Consider the following 16,999-nt stretch of genomic DNA (forward strand, 5'->3'; position numbering starts at 1 on the left):
GCGGCTCCGAAGGCGGACGAACCGGCGAACGATGCAGAGTCGGTGTAGGTTCCGGCGGAAGCTCCGGCATCGGCGAACGATCCAGCGTTAGCTCCTCCGAAAGCTCCGGCGGAAGCATCAGCAGAAGCTCTGTTGGCGGCGGGAAGATTGAGGTTAGGTTTCGGGTCACTTGTAGGTTTAGCTTGATCTTACCCGGCCTTGGCACCAGCGTTGGCTCCGTTGTACTTGATGAAGTAGACCTCGGGCTTGGCACTGGCGTAGGTATGGATATGGACTACACTGAATAAATATGATACATGGTAAAAAAAATTTGGTGATTTTTAATTTCACTTTTTGTCACTAAAACTTGATTTGCAAAAAACACTGTTTTTAATTATTTTTTATATGTTTTAGCGGACATCAAATGCCAACTTTTCAGAAATTTCCAGGTTGTGCAAAAAATCTTTGACCGAGTTATGATTTTTTTAATCAATACTGATTTAAAAAAAAAAATCGAAATATTGGTCGCAAAAAATTTTCAACTTCATTTTTCAATGTAAAATCAAATTTGCAATCAAAAAGTACTTTAGTGAAATTTTGATAAAGTGCACCGTTTTCAAGTTAAAGCCATTTTTAGGTAACTTTTTTGAAAATATTAGCAATTTTTCATTTTTTAAAATTAGTGCACATGTTTGCCCACTTTAAAAAAAAAATATTTTTGAAAAACTGAGAAAATTTTCAATATTTTGCTTTTTTGAACTTTGTAGATACGACCCTTAATTGCTGAGATATTGCCATGCAAAGGTTTAAAGCGGGGTGAGACTTTGCAAACATCAATTTTCCTGTTTTTAAACCTTTGCATGGCAATATCTCACCAACTAAGAGTCGTATCAACAAAATTAGAGAATTTTCTCAGCTTTTCAAAAATATTTTTTTCAAGAGTGGACAAACATGTGCACTAATTTAAAAAAATAAAAACTGTTACATACTATTTAAAAAAAAAGTTACGTAATAATGGCTTTAACTTGAAAACGGTGCACTTTATCAAAATTTCACTAAAGTACTTTTTGATTGAAAATTTGATTTTGCATCGAAATTTCTGAAAAGTTGGCATTTTATGTCCCCTAAAACATATCAAAAAAATTAAAAATAGTGTTTATTTTGGAAGCTTAGGTGTAAAAAGAGGTTTGCAATTGCCTCAACAATCAATCCTTCGGACACCAAATGCTGTAGAGCGAATAATTTGATTTTTTTTGCAAATCAAGTTTTATTGACAAAAAGTGAAATTTAAAATCACCAATTTTTTTTTTGCCGTGTATCATATTTTTTCAGTGTAGTTCTTATCCATACCTACAACTTTGCCAATGACACCAAATCGATCAAAAAAATCCTTCAAAAGATACAGATTTTTGTATGGACAGCTGCCAAATGTGTATGGAAAATTATATGGACAAACTAATGATGCAAAATGGCTTCTTTGGGCATACCGAAGCACCAAAAAAGTTTCAGCCAGATAAAAATATACAAAAATTTAAATTTAAAAAAAGAATGATTTCGTAGAGAATTGCTGCTATGATTTTGCTGTCTTTTAGTTTTCCACATTAGTAAAATTTGAACGTTTGCTTAAATTTACTGTTTTCAATCAGTTTTCAATAAAATATCTGTTTCGTATTTTCATGATCAAAGTATGGATAAATCATTCGTCTCATATTAACTTAAACCAAAAATGTTAGCTAAACTATAATTTTAAAATTCATAAAATCACATTACCTGTAATAGCCCAAAGAGCCATTTTACATGATCATTCAAAATGGATCAGCGGGTGACACAAAAATACCTAACTTGAACCACCCTAAAGATTAAATTAAATAAATAGGTACGTGTATAATTGTTTGAGCCTCGGAATCTCCTGAGAAAATTTTAACAATTTTAAAATTTGTACAGGCCAAAAAAATATTTATTTTTTTGATAGTTTTGATTTTTTTTTGTGTTTAGGGGGTCGTTTTGAGTAACTTCGGAAAACATTAATTAACGTCATGATTCGAATTCCCGGACGCTTCGAAACCCGGACACTTCATCTTGTTTTATCAATTATTTGGATATAAGTTCGCATTATGAATGTCAAAACTGTGTTATTTGATGAATTCCAACATCAATTTTCATTTAAAGTTTGTTTGAACGCTGTAGTTAATGCCAAAACAATTAAATACAATAAAATTATAAGTTTACCAAAAAATCGAAACATTTCACTTGAAATATTTCATAGGCGTTCGATGCACTGGGAAGGCAAAGCAGAAATTTTTGGTTTCGATTTCCTTTAATTCTAGCAAATTTTTATATAAAATATCGATTGTTTTAATGTTAACAGCTTATTTGAGACCTTAAGAATGCCATTCACTAACATTTCAGTCCTAATTTGTGCGATTCATAAGTAAAATCGAGTGTCCGGAATTCGAAGCAAAAGTGTCCGGATTTCGAATCAGCTTTTATCAGTGTCCGGGATTCGAAGCACAACAAGTCATTTAAATTTTAAAATTCTGATGAAAAATTGTTAGAAAAGACATATTTTGTATGCATTTTCTTGAAACTGACTGTTTATACTACGTCCTGATGATATTTCTACATTTCAAACTTATTACATGTTTTTTTGCCAGCTATAACAATTATGATATGCTACTAAGTGTCCGGATTTCGAATCATGACGTTATCTTGTTTTATGTTTTTCTTCATTTGCCTTTTGTGTTTTTTAATGCATTTATCTCGTTTACTCTTTGTACTTTTTGTGTGTTTTAAAATATTTTTTAGATCATCCTTTAACGGTTCACATCAATCATAGCTTTTGCACCAAGATTTCTGTTACAGACATTTTAGTTTTTTTTTTTTCAAAACTACGGGAACTATCGATATGATTTTTTATTCATCCCCTAAATTACTGTCTTCAAAGTTATTTACAACAAAGTTTGACTATTTTTACAATCAGATTCTTGCAGGATTGGGTCCGTAAGTCTGACAAATTTGGAATAAGAAGACAACAACTTCCTTGGTTGCTTTCCCCCCTTATCCTTCGTTTTTTTTTTTTATAATTTCACTTTTTCGTTTTTGTTTGTTTTTTTTTTTCTAACATTTTTCGATATAAACTCAAATCATTAGCTTTAAAATCGCAACAAATTTTGGGGGAAAACACAGCCAAAGCTGACCCCAAAAAGTACTTTTAAAAAAACATTGGCAAAGTCACAAGAAATAATCAATAAATCATAAAACTTAAAATTTCCTAAAAATTTCTGAGTTTGTCTATCCATGATTAAAGCATGGTTTAGTAATTGATTTTTGATGAATTCTAGCCTGTCTATAGGCGGGATTAGGATCTTAGAGGATCAACTTTTGCATGTTTTTGCTGTACAGATCTTCATGAAATTATCTTATTTAACAAGAAAAAAAAAGAAAAATTCGCCCGTAAAACCGGGGGTTAAAATAAATACATACTTATACTTCTAATACACCGATATACTCACCCCTGGCAACTGGAAAAAGTCTACATTGCTTCTGGATCCAACGTAAGCACCGGCCCCGGCATACGCATGAGACTTCCCGCACCGCCTGCTCCTGCACCACTACTTGCAGAGGCTCCTGCAGAAGCTCCAGCGTTGGCATAGGATGCAGATTTAAATATTGGTGCATTGTTCAAAATATCCTGGAATGCCAAAAGAAAACAACATGAAATTCTCAGTTTAAAAAATCTGCTTGAGTTGACTGAATTTTCAAGTTTTTATAAAAAAAATATACTCACCAAGTCCGGACTCCCGCCAGCAACCTTCACGTTGTGGGTGAAAAGCGGACGCGACTCTTCGATGGTGACTTGCGACGGACCAAAGCCCGTGCTGGCGCCGGATGACGCTCCGGCGTACGAGTTGGCGATGCTGTTGGCAAAGCCACCCCCGACGTTGTACTGAGCGGTCGCGGCCGCCAAACACGTGGACAAGAGCTGCGGGGGGAAAAGTCCTACTGTTAATTGTTGGCTAAGAGAGAAATAATTCTAACAATTTATTAAAATTGTAGGTTTTTTAATGCTTTAAACGGGCAATTTTTAACTTTTAACTTTAAAAATTGGAAAAAATGGAAAAAATATGAGCAAATTTCGATAATTTGATTCAAAGGTAATTAAAATGCAGTAAACGTAGTTTTTGTCCACTAAAACATATTGAAAAAAAAATATACAGATAGATTGGCCATCCCTAGTTGGATCGCTGTTTACAAGCCACTTATTAGCTCCGCGATTTTTCCGATTTTTTCGCTGATTTCGGCGTACAAGTCCGTGTTCCGATACCGTCGGTGAAATCGGAAACCACGGTGAACCAGAATAAGTGGTGGAAGCACGGGATGAAGCCCAACGTGCGACTTAAAGGTGATTCCGCGAACACCGCTCGCCTAACCTCACAACGAGTGTTGGATTCGTTCACCAAGGCCCGGAGCCAGCGGCAATCGATGTTTGAGAGTGGCCGGCGAGCGCGCTCGCTTGAAAAGTTACCTTTCCAACCCGGCGGCAGCAGCTCGGGCAACGGCAGCAGCAGCGGCAGCGGTAACAGCAGCGGTAGTAGCGGCTACCAGACCAGGAACAAAACAACCTCTCCGTTCGTGACGACCAATCGATTCGATGCACTAGACGACGACGACACCGGCGACGGTGCACAAGTGGAACCACAAAAGAAAACACCCCGCATCAGAATTCCGCCGATCTACATTATGGGGAAATCGGTGGCTGATGTGGTTTTCCTTTTGGACAACAACGGCATCCCTCAGGACGACGACTACGTGCTTAAGTTTACGAAAGCTTCGGTCCAGTTCATAACAAAATCAAAAGAACTGTTTGCGAAAACGACATCACTACTGAAAAGTAGTGATGTTCAATTCTACACGCACGACACGTCCGAAAATGTTCCGTCAAAATTTGTTTTATCCGGACTGCCGCCGGTTAACATATCGGACCTGAAGGAGGAATTGGAGTCGCTGAACGTAATGCCTCTGGAAATCAAGGTGCTGTCTTCGAAGAAATCGGGGGCAGGCGAGCATACACTTTACCTGGTATACTTTAAGCGAGGGACGATGAAGATCCAGGATTTGCGGAATACGAAGGCGCTCTTTAATGTGATGGTGCACTGGCGGCACTTTTCGAAGCTCCCCAATGACGCTGCCCAATGTCATCGATGCCAGCAGTTTGGCCATGGATCATCAAACTGCAACTTGCCCCCGAAGTGCGTGAAATGCGGTGGTAAGCACCTAACGGATGTCTGCGGTCTTCCGAGGAAGACTGAGCTCAACAACAACAATAACAGTAAGTCTCAGCTTAAGTGCGCGAACTGTGGTGGAAGCCACACGGCCAATTTCCGGGGCTGCCCTTCGAGGAAAGCCTATCTCGACGAACTTGAAAAGAAGAAAAAAAGACCCTCCCATCCACCGCCCTCCTTGAACACCCTCGCGTCGGGTCGTACCAGTGCAATTTCTACGAAAAACTCGGGCCGTTCTGGTGCCTCCTCCTCCCGTTCCCAGCCCGCGCCGACTGGACGGCCAAGCTACGCGTACGTTGCTTCCACCAACGAAACCACCACTCCTAGCAATGACTCTGGTGGTGATGGGCTCTTTACTGCGACCGAGTTTCTGTGCCTTGCTCGAGAAATGTTCAGTCGCCTCGTTGGTTGCCGTACCAGACAACAGCAGTTCGACGCTCTTGCAGAGCTAATGGCCAAGTACCTCTACAATGGGTAGTTTGAGCCAACAACTCAAAATAGTTAACTGGAACAGCAGATCCGTTCTGCTGAAAAAGATCGAATTTTTTGACTTTCTCTCGCGGCACCAAATCGATGTCGCAACCGTTTCGGAGACCTGGCTCAAAACCAAGAACTCTTTCAACCATCCCGATTACCGAATCTTCCGGGCTGATCGAACAAGTGCTGACGACGTGCGAGGCGGTGGTGTCCTCATCGCGTTGAGGAAGGGCATCGACTTCACGGTGCTGGACCTAAACACGAGCGCCATCGAGACTGTCGGTCTTGAAGTTCGTCTTCCATCGCAGTCAATCCACATTATCGCAGCGTACTTCCCTGGAATCCACCGTGGGACCACATGGAGCGCATTTCGGAGGGACATTAACACGCTGGTACGTAGAACGTTGCCATTTTTCGTCGCAGGGGACTTCAACGCTCGTCATCGGCAGTGGAACTGTTTGAAGGCGAACAAAGCTGGAAACATCCTGGTATCCCGAGCAGCCTCGTCGGACTTCTTCATCCACGCTCCAAGAACGTTCACATACCACCCCCCGAGCGGCCGCCGGCCGTCGACGCTCGACATTGTCCTCTCCAATAACTTGGTGAACATGTCGTCGTTGTCCGTGGTTAACGACCTGTCTTCTGACCACCTTCCGGTGCGCTTCGACGTGGATGTTATGGTGCCGTTCCGAGACGCGCGGCCAACAACAAAATGCTACAACCGAGCGAACTGGCAAACCTTCCAGCGGATCGTGACCGAAAAAATCGACTTGACCTCCCCTCTCGTTACCAACCTGGCCAGTCCAGAAGCTATCGATCGCTGCGTCGATTTCTTCACAAACACGCTCTTGGAAGCCGAAACCGCTGCCGTTCCCGTTGTACCGGTGAGAACCTACGAAGATGTCAAGTTTCCTGAGATAGCGCGCCAGCTGGTAACCTTGAGGAATACGCGCCGCCGCCAGTGGTATCGCACACGCGATCCAATTCTCGGCGCGATAGTTGATTCATTGAACAACCGAATTCGCTTCGAGTGTTCGATCGCCAGAAACCAGCATTTTTCCAACAACATCCGCAACTTGGAAAACGGCGCCAAGGATGTCTGGAAGATCAGCAGAGCGCTCCGAAACCAGGTGAAGTACAGCCCGCCTCTCCAGGCAGGCGACACGCTGAAGGCATCCCCGGACGAGAAGGCAAACCTGCTCGCTGAGAATTTTGTCCGTGCGCATCGCAATCCTGCTCCCGGTGACCCGGCCACGACCAGTGCTGTCGAGGTGAGCATGCAGCAGATTGTCAACAGTACCTTCCCGCTCGAATCAGTGCCAGTCATCCGCCCCAAGGAGATAGCACGGATCATCAAGTCGCTGAAGCCAAAGAAGGCGCCCGGCATGGACAAAATCCGGAACACCCTGCTCAAGCGACTCCCCCGTAAGGGACTGGTGATGCTGACGTTGATCGTGAACGCATGTCTCAGGATTTCGTACTTTCCGTCCAGCTGGAAGCACGCCATCGTCACTGCAATCCCAAAGCCGGGCAAGGACATCACGAATCCCACCAACTACCGTCCGATCAGCCTGCTTCCCGTGATGAGCAAGATCCTCGAGCGTGTGGTGCTTTCCCGGATCGGAAACTTCGTCGAGCAACGAAATGTCGTTCCACCGCAGCAGTTCGGCTTCAAACGGGGCCACTCCACAAACCATCAGCTCGTCAGACTAACGCGCAATGTCAGGAACTCGCTCGCGCGGGGCGAGTCAGCTGGCATGGTTCTTCTGGACGTGGAGAAGGCGTACGATTCGGTGTGGCAGGACGCGATCCTGCACAAGATGAAGCTGGCCGGGTTCCCGGCGTACATTCTGAAGCTGCTCAACTCATTCCTGAAGCAGCGCAGCTTCCAAGTTGCCGTCGATGGTGCGCTCTCGCGCCGTCATGAAATTCCTTTCGGCGTCCCGCAAGGAGCTGTCCTGAGTCCGGCGCTGTATAACATTTTCACCTCAGATCTCGTCATGGTGGACGGGGTCGAATACTATCTTTTCGCTGACGACACTGGATACGTTGCTGCTGACAAAAGCGCGGAAGTAATCATCGAGAAGCTGCAGGCGGCCCAAGACTCGCTCGAAAACTATCAGCGGAAGTGGCGAATCAAGATTAACCCAGCAAAGACGCAGGCGATCTTCTTCACCCGGCGGCGTGCTGAAAGATTCCTTCCCCAGTCGCAAGTGAGCACGTTGGGCCATGAAGTTCCCTGGTCGGACGAGGTCAAGTACCTTGGCCTTGCGCTCGACCCGAAGCTGAAGTACGACAAGCACATCGACGCCACGCTGCAGAAATGTGACAAGCTGACGAGGATGCTGTACCCGCTGGTGAGCCGAAGATCAAGGTTGAGCAATGCCAACAAACTCCTGCTCTACAAGCTCATCTTCCGTCCTACGCTCACGTACGGATTTCCAGCCTGGCACAGCTGTGCTTCTACTCGCAGGAAAAAGCTGCAGACGCGCCAAAACAAGATCCTGAAAATGATGCTGGACTTGCCGTTCAACTTCCCGACGGACGAGCTCGAGGAGGCGGCTAACACGGAACCGCTGGATATCTGGACCAGCAAGCTGCTACAACGGTTTTGGACGAGTTGCTCGATGTCAGAGAACGATCTGATCTCGAATTTGGTGCCGTAAAATTGTGATATATGTAGCTTTTAAGAATCCCTTTCCTCTACCTATCCCCCTTCTATCCCAGCAATAGTGACAGGTTTTTTTTTGCAAATTGTTTTCCTGTCCGTGTCAATCCCAGCATAATTGTTTTATTGTATCCATTAAGATAGAAGTTTTAGACACAGCTGAAAGGACCCCCAAAACTCTGTTCAGACCCTAAAGAAGCTATCTACTTGTCGATAAATTAGAGAAATAAACTGAATTGAATTGAAATTGAAATATACAGATACAATACAAATGCATGTCGAATTCCACGTCAAACCAGTAGGATCCAAATCAAAAGTGCTCCGATTTGACACAAATTTTGGCTAAGAGTTCCCTGGCCAAAATAATTTAAAAAAAATATTGGTGATTAGGGTGGTACAAAAAGTTATGTTTTTCGACAATTTTCGCAAAAAAGCAGTTTATTACTAAAACTTAGCTAAAGTTGACTCAGCTGTCCTAGAGCTATAATTTTTTTTACTCATTTTTTTTGCATCGTCGAAAAACTGTAACGCCAAACAAAAAAAAACGGGAAAAATTCTTTTGGCCAAGGGACTTCCAGGCCAAATTTGAGCCAAATCGGAACACATTTGATTTGGATCCTGCTGGTTTGACGTGGTTTGACTGCTTTCATAATTTCGAAACTGTCCATACAAAGTGCTATGAAAATATTCAAAAATGTGCACACTTAGAATGGATTTACTGATAGATCATACTTTATTTGAATTATCACTAAAAAAAATCACAAATGTTTCTTTTTTAGCATCACTAATCGGTGCAACAGTTACTGACACTCACTCAAAAATTTGAATAAAATTTAAGAGTATGCCAAAACATTATATTTCAAAAGGACTTAGTATTTTTTTAAACAAAATTGTTTGTTCTTTTTCATTTAAAACACGAACACAACACGAAACTTTTCACTAATCCGTCGACACGTAAATTGATTCTTTGAACCGTTCCCAAATAGTTTTCCATACCAAACTCACCATTAAAAACTTCATTTTGCACTAAGACTTTCTGTTGTTCTCTCAAGACTCACTGGCCGCTTTTATACAACCAAATTTCCGTACCCGCTCCAAAAAGTGCAACATTTTGGGGGTTTTTCCCAAAATTCTAAATTTTTAAAAGAAAAAAAAAACCTGCCTCCTCTAACCTCGACCCGAACGGCCTCCCAAGATGGGTGCTGATGATGCCGGGGATAGGAGGCCCTCGTGCATGTCGAGAGGGGGAAGGAATCGCCATCCATGCTAGAATTTGCATGCAGACAGATCATTGTCTCATCGGTTGCCCATTAATGGATTACACAGTCTCACAAAATTGTTTGAAAATTCTGCACATTTTTCAGAACAAATACATTTTTTTTAAAGTTCTGTACTTCCTAGAATTCCCGATTGCATATCCCAATTTAAATGATGTCAAGTTGAGATTTTGACTTTTGGAAAGGATTTTAATTGGACCTAATTATTTAGCATTTCTCCATTTAAAAAAAAAACATAATTTAGAACTCATCAAACTTTAAAAATTTCTTAAAAGAAGTTTAAAAAAAATCTCAAGAACTAGTGTAAATTAAGCAACCGGTCAATCGTAGCAGTTTTCTTCGCTGGACTATGGACTTCAGCTATTAATAAAATCCTGGGGTAAGGCGTAGTCGCCATACACTCGACGTTTATAGGATAGTGAGACTCTGAATTAGGCGGTTGTTGAACTGTTGAAAAAGGCTAATATTTTTTCAGCTGCAATAATTTAAGAATTTTTGTAAAGATAAATTTTAATCAAAAAATTGTAACTTTAATTTGTTACACGGTTATAAATCCAGTTCGGAACAACTTCTGTTGAAAGTCTAATCCAGAAATTTTCCCCCCGCATCAGTTCGTTCCGAGGTGAAGATTGCAGAAAAATGCAAATGATTGCAGTTTCTTGAGACGATTTCTTTCCCCTATTTTTTTTTATTGACACTGGATAACCTTGGTCGTCTGCGGGGCTAGGGTGTTATATGAAATAGATGGGTATTTTGTTTGTTGGCTGTCGAATTTGTGCAAAACTGGTTTAATGCTGACCCCCAGGATGTTTCTTCGGAATGCATTTCTATGACGCCCGTGCAGCGGACTGGATCTTCATTGATTGAATTTCATTTCATTTCAGTTTGACGGTTAGCAGGTTCTCAATACACGGGAAGTATAAACTAGACTGTCCCATGAATAACGTGTAATTTGCTTTGCGAGCACCAAACGATTTTTTTAAGTTTACCGAGCCGCCCTAATTCTTCATACAAGCTTGAGAGAAAATCCATTCAACGCTCCCAAAACAAATTGGAATTTTATGTTGTGAAAAGTTAAATTTTATTATTTCTGTATATTTGAATGCTGTATCTCAGGAACGAAAGACAAAGTCTTCAATGTTTCTTAGACGAATTTATGGCAAATTTTCTCGGCATCGGCAAAAATGACAATGGTTGGTTTAAGCACATACTACAACTTATTCTTAAATCTGTTTTCAGGGCACTAAAATATACATTTTCATTTATTAACAAAACAAATGTGAAGAAATTTGGTTGTATCATTGCCGAGATATAGCTGTTTGAAGTTAGCAGTTTCAAAAAAAGGGTGCCACGATATCTCAACACTGTTTTGACCAAATCGGCTCAAAATTTGGGTGAAGCTTCGTTAAACCAATTCCGTGTGCATGACGAAGGCTGATTTACAAAAAGTTTATTTTAAAAAAAAGGTATTTTTATGCTTTTCCTTTAAAATATCGCCAATTTTAGATTTTTGTATTTTTTTTAAGCAAAATTTAAAAATCAGGCTTCGTCATGCACACGGGATATGTATTGCGAGTCTTCACCAATAATTTCAGCCAATTTAGTCCATCCAATCTCGATATATCGTGGCACCCGTAAGTCAACTCGGTGTTCAGAGAAAAACGCTCACAAAGCTTGGCAGTTCGCTTTGCGCATGGCAACATTTTGAGCTTAAATCGTCTCTTACTCAGTTTAATCATGAAATATCTTCATGAAACTTTCAGGAGTAATTGAAAATAATCTTTTAAGTGGATTTAATGAATTTGCTGCAATATGAAATTTTTGATTTTCTACATCCCTGGGCCTTGTCAAGTCAAGGGGCATGATTTGATCCTAGTGTATTAGTTAAAATTTGGGTAAACATTCTTTTTTATAAGCACTATGGACACCACTTCATGCTACGAGAATCCCAGGGCTTAAGCGTTGACCGATAAGCTGTCTTCGTGAACTAGGTAGTTCTCCGATAGTGAAAATATCACAATTGCACAAGACACCGCTGCTTCTGTGACTTTTTCACTATCACAATGTGGGATTTAGGTGGGACTTCAGGATAGTACAATTGATTTGTTGCTTTTAAAATAAATCTGCATTAGCATTTAAAATAAATCTGTATCCTTTCCAAATCTATTTGATGATAAATTTAGTTGTTATTGTTAAGTTAGAGTAATGTTGTCAATAAACTTTGATTGATGTAGAATACTAGGCATTCTTTTATGTCAAATTGTCCCTGGAGTCTCGATCAATCAATAATGTAATGATATCGGACAAAATTCGTTGATCTGTTGAACTAACGGTTTTCGGATTATGGTTGTATTGACCATTGTTGCGAATCGAGGAACTACGGATCTTTTGACGTAAATGGTCATTTCTTTTTCAAATCGCGATTTCTATCCTATTTGTATTTTAGATTAAAGTTAAGTTTTACAATCCAAAGTAGTTAGCAAAGGAATATTTGGACTTTAATGAATAATTGAATAAGTTGGACTTATGAATAACACACAACTGTGCATTTATTCTAGAGTCAGATCCATACAGCGTCAGTGTTTATTTGGTCGAAGTGTACTAATTCATTGTCAGATCTGATTCTAGTTGTAATGTACGACAAGACTACTGACGGACGTGACAGGACGAGGGCCCAGTTTAGAGGTTTCAACATCAACAATGTGCGGCTGGACCACCCTACCAAAAAAAAAATGAAATTTTTGATTTTCTACATGTATGTAACCCATTAATCACATAGTATTGGAGTCGGAAACCGAAAAAAAAACGAAGTTGACTTTATAGCTGTCGACCGCCATTGCTAGTACCAACCACTAGTGTCTTCCTTTTTATCTACAAGGACTTCGCCGCCCTGGGCTCCTAAGTGTATGAAAGTATGGCACGGAGCGACGGCGCCGAATACCCATATTTACACAAAGAATTTTAGAGCGCCCGCCGCGGGATTCGAACCGGTGACCTCTGGATTGTGAGTCCAGTGCGCTGTCCGATTGATCCACACGGGCGGGATAGAGTCGGAAACCACTATTTTTAAAAATCGAAAAAATTAGATTTTTTCTCAAGATCGAACTTAGAGTGGCTATTAGGGTGGTTCGATAAGCAGAACTTACATTTTCTGGTCACAACAAGCTCTCAAAATCCCAAAACAACCTTCTAAAATTTGGGAGCGATCTGAGCAAACCTGGCTTTCCGCAATGCATTTCAATTTTGTATGTGAATTTGTATGGAAATCCCAACTTTTTTGTTATTTGATTTTTGTAATTTTCGCATATCTGCCGATTGACAAACTGATACAATAGCGTTTGAGTTGAGAAAATTTGCTAAAACTTTCCTGAAGAAAATATGTTCCTATCTTGCTCCTGGCAAAAGATACATAAGGCTCAAAACTAGTCTCAAATGTAAAAATCTTGTTTTAGGCCAGTTTTGAGAAAGCTATATCTTTTATCAGGAGTAAGATAGCACCATAATTATATAAAGTATAGTTAAATTTCGCATAGTGCGCAGGCGTTACGCTTTGTATTTCGTCGATTACTCTAATACGTCATAATGTTTTTGTAACTTTTTAAAGCAATTTGTTCGTCTTGTTCCACTCTACAATTAGCTTTGAAGCAATTGCAGCCCAAAAAAGAAATTTTTTTGGTACTTTTTTCTCGACCCTCTCCGATTTCAATGAAATTTTGTAGGCATCTTTAAGCCATTTTTGTGTACATGGAGCCAGTTCACTCGATAATGACATTTGAGAAGGGTGTAAGTGTTTTAAATATTTTTGTATTTCGTAATTTAAATATTGCTGTATCTCGAAGCCGTTGCATCGTATCAAAAAGTGGTCAAAGACAAACTTGTAGGAAATTTGACGGGCTTTCCGAAAAAAATACACTGAATGAAAAAAACACGCCACTTTTATGAGATTTTTTGATTTTTTATTTTAAAAGTCAAATTTGAAGGTGAGCCCACGATTTTTTTTCGTTCAAAATTTTTGTGAAAATAGCCTAAAATGTTACAAAAAGACTCACGAAAAATGCAGGATGGAGCAACTCACCTAAAAAAATACAAAAATCATTTACTGAAACTGTTTTTTTAAAAGTGCTCTAAACGTCAAAATTTTCAAAAACCGAACACGAGGGTCGATTCTCCAGACAATTTTACATAAAAGTCTCGTTACAAGCTCAGCCGATGATCGCGCTCCGGCGATGTTACGGGCCGGCAGAGGAGCTCCAGCTCCACTCTGCGGCGTCGGTCCCACTGGGGGGGGGGGGGGGTCGATCGCTGGCTGACGGTTGCGTCTGCGGCGGGCTGCTTGATCCGGTATTCGTCTCCGGTGCAGCGGTTCTTCTCCGGTCTCCTTTGCAGGAGGTTGTTCTGGACGACCAGCGGGCGTTGCTGGCTTCGTTCGGGCAGGCGTCTTCCCTCCTTGACGAATCGGCACGCTCCGGAGTCCACCGATTCGAGCGTGCCGAGAGGGATCCCTCCTTGACGATGAAGGCCAGCGGCCTGAGGGTTGTCGTCCTTTACGGTTATGGCGCGGGGAGGCGCCAGACGACGGGGGTGGTCCTACGACGATTAGACGTAGGCAGAGCGCGACGCGACTTACACTGCCTAGGCCGACCAATCCGGGTGAACGCGCCAGGATTTCCCCATCCATTTTCCCGCTCTGTCGCATGGGCGCTGCCATGCTGCCCCATCGGGAAATAGATGGACATCGGCTTCAATTACAGCGGCACGCTTCACCCCTTCCCAACTGTCAAGTGTGGTGAATGTGTAATAAAAATACTGAAGCGAAGCATGAATTCGTTAAGGATTGTGACCAACGGTTACACTGTATAAACTAATTTTCTCAATTTTACTGCTGGCAGAAAAACGATAAGGCTGATGCAAATATTTTTCAAAGTTTTTGTCCCCGGCTCTTGCCGGGGTCGAGAGGGGGGCCAATAGTTTCAACATTAGCATGGAAAAGTGTTTTTTAAATGCATTTTACACTAGTTCAGTTGTTTTGTAATCATTAGTTTTCAAAAAAATAAAATTTGACGAAAACAAAAATGTTAGCGAAAAAAAAAACTTTTTGCGATAATAAACATCGAAAATTTTAAAAAATTCAAGAGATTTTTAAATTATATTTTTAAAAACGATTCTAATCGCTGGGGAATGCATTTTAATTTGATTTCAACTGATTGCACTTAAATTTTCATTGAAATATTGAAGATTTTTTTTTAAAAATATGTTTTTGCCTCCTGATTTTTCGGGCCAACTTTGAAAGGGGGGAGACAAAAACTTTAAATAAAATTTGTACCAGCCTAATTCAATAACAAAAAAGTTGATTCTCCCAAACAAAATTATAAAGCTTGTACCTCATTTTTAAAATGCATTTCCCTAAGAGAAAACTTTAAATTCAACTTTTGGGTAAGCAAGTTTAAAGATTTTTTGACAAGTGTGAGAATTTTGTGCTTGAAGTATCAAAATTCATTTTTAATACGAGCACTTACGGGAAAACTGACAGTTGCATTCGATTGCTGAGAGTTTTTTTTACATTAAATTCAATGAAAACCTCAGGTTAAATTTGAAAATTCTTGAGATATCACGTTAAGTTGGAAAGTTTTGTGTTGCTCTTGTCTATGTTTTACTAATCAATCAATGTTCTACAATATATTGCATTAGAGCACAGTAGGCCTGGAAATTTCAAGATTATTTTTTAATTTCGAAACGGAAATAAAACGTGAATGTCCCAAATTGAATTTATGCCCAAAAAAATACAGTTTTAATATCAATGTGTTTCTTTTTAAAAAAGCTTCAAAGTACACAGAAAAAAAATCATGGTAATATTACATCTAGGAAGGAGCACATTTTTTATGTCAGAAAAAATGTGTAATTTTACTTCTGAAAATTGGTAATTTTACCACTTTTCTGTTGTAATGTCACTTTTTCAGTCTAAATTGAGGTAAAATTACATCATAAAAAAGGTAATATTCAACCTTCCAAAATTACACATTTTTTTCTGTGTAAAACAAATTACAGATTGGTAAAAAGTATCAGATTTGTCATCTTTTAACTGTCTTTGTTTGTATTTTTATTTTTTGACGTTTGGGACATTTACTTATTTTCGTTACAAGATATAAAAAAATATTTCTTTGAATTTCAAGGCCTACTGTGTTCTAACATATTGTAAACCGGCTCCGTGGCTTAATGGTTACGGCTTCTGTATCCCAAGCAGAAGGTTCAGGGATCAAATCCCGGTCGGTACCTTTGAAATTTGGAATCAGGAATTTGAATATGAATAAAAACTAAAATGAATCAGGTGGGATTCGAACTCACACCTTTGAATTGGTGGTGGTCTGGGACGCTAAGCAGTCGGCCATCAGAAGGTTTACACTCTTGCAGTGAATTGATCCGTAGTGTTTAAACATGTTATCTCTTCTTCTCATATTATTAAATACGCGCTGATCCCTGATTTGCCTGAGGGGATTGGAAGTCTAAATATAGATCGAGTTTCCTTCAGAAGCTTGCTTCTATGTTTAGGCGGGGCCGAACAATGCCCAGCGACCTCGGAATTGGACCGCAAGGAGCTCTGTCATTCTGAAATGGGTCGTTGGAAGCAGCGCGAGGGCTATCACCACCTAATACCCGGGACTGAGATAAGCTGTATCAGCATTCGGCATGTACACAGTCTGATACAAATTATACTTTCCCATAATTTCGCTACCGGTTAGCGGGTATTGGATTGGACCGCACACACACGCACACACTACTGTGTTCTAACATATTGTAGAAAATGCACGTATAAGCAAATCATTTGCTAAGCAATACAGAACTTAAAAACATGATTTCTCAAGAATTATTAAATTTAACCTGAATTTTTGAATTAAATGTAACAAACCCTCAGCAATCGAATGCAATTCTCAGTTTTCCCGTATTTTAAATTTTAAGACTTCAAGCGCTATTCTTTTTAACTGGCAACGCTGAAAGTAAAATTAGAAGAATGCATTTTAAAAAGGAGTTTTTTCAAAAATTAAAGAATAAGAGGGAAAGCCATGGGCGCGGGGTGGTTCAACTGTCACCAAAATTGGGATTCTTAGTTTTTGAGGCAAAAATAACCCCCAAGCTAAATATGAGCAGATTTGGTTAAGCTCGATGTCGCACGCGTGGTCACTTGGAAAGGAATGACCCTTATATTTGTCTCATTTTAAAGGGAAAAGTGTATTATACCACCCTAACGAAGTTCGAAAATTATCCAAATATATATTTTTATATCGACGTCGTCGTGCTATCATGTCGCACCCGCCATTTTG

At 40.3% G+C, this 16,999-nt stretch overlaps 2 protein-coding genes across 4 annotated transcripts in view; one reads left to right on the plus strand and one right to left on the minus strand.

Annotated features, from left to right (window-relative positions):
* Nucleotides 1–16,999, plus strand: part of LOC120432411 (protein gone early) — a 205,885-nt gene that overhangs the window by 143,890 nt on the left and 44,996 nt on the right. The gene's annotated exons all lie outside the window — the stretch shown is intronic.
* Nucleotides 842–9,430, minus strand: LOC128092478 (uncharacterized). Its single transcript, XM_052706361.1, has 3 exons — nucleotides 9,412–9,430; nucleotides 3,767–3,961; nucleotides 842–3,670 (listed from the first exon to the last, which is right to left on the minus strand). The coding sequence occupies exons 1-3, from the start codon at nucleotides 9,424–9,426 to the stop codon at nucleotides 3,512–3,514; spliced, it is 369 nt and encodes a 122-aa protein (XP_052562321.1). The 5' UTR covers nucleotides 9,427–9,430; the 3' UTR covers nucleotides 842–3,511.

The sequence above is a fragment of the Culex pipiens genome, chromosome 1, assembly GCF_016801865.2.
Source record: "Culex pipiens pallens isolate TS chromosome 1, TS_CPP_V2, whole genome shotgun sequence".
Taxonomy (NCBI): Eukaryota; Metazoa; Arthropoda; class Insecta; order Diptera; family Culicidae; genus Culex; species Culex pipiens.

Coding starts and splice junctions, on each gene's coding strand:
- LOC128092478 (XM_052706361.1), bottom strand. Junction 3,671..3,766: donor CTGGCGGGAGTCCGGACTTG/GTGAGTATATTT, acceptor TTGGCATTCCAG/GATATTTTGAACAATGCACC.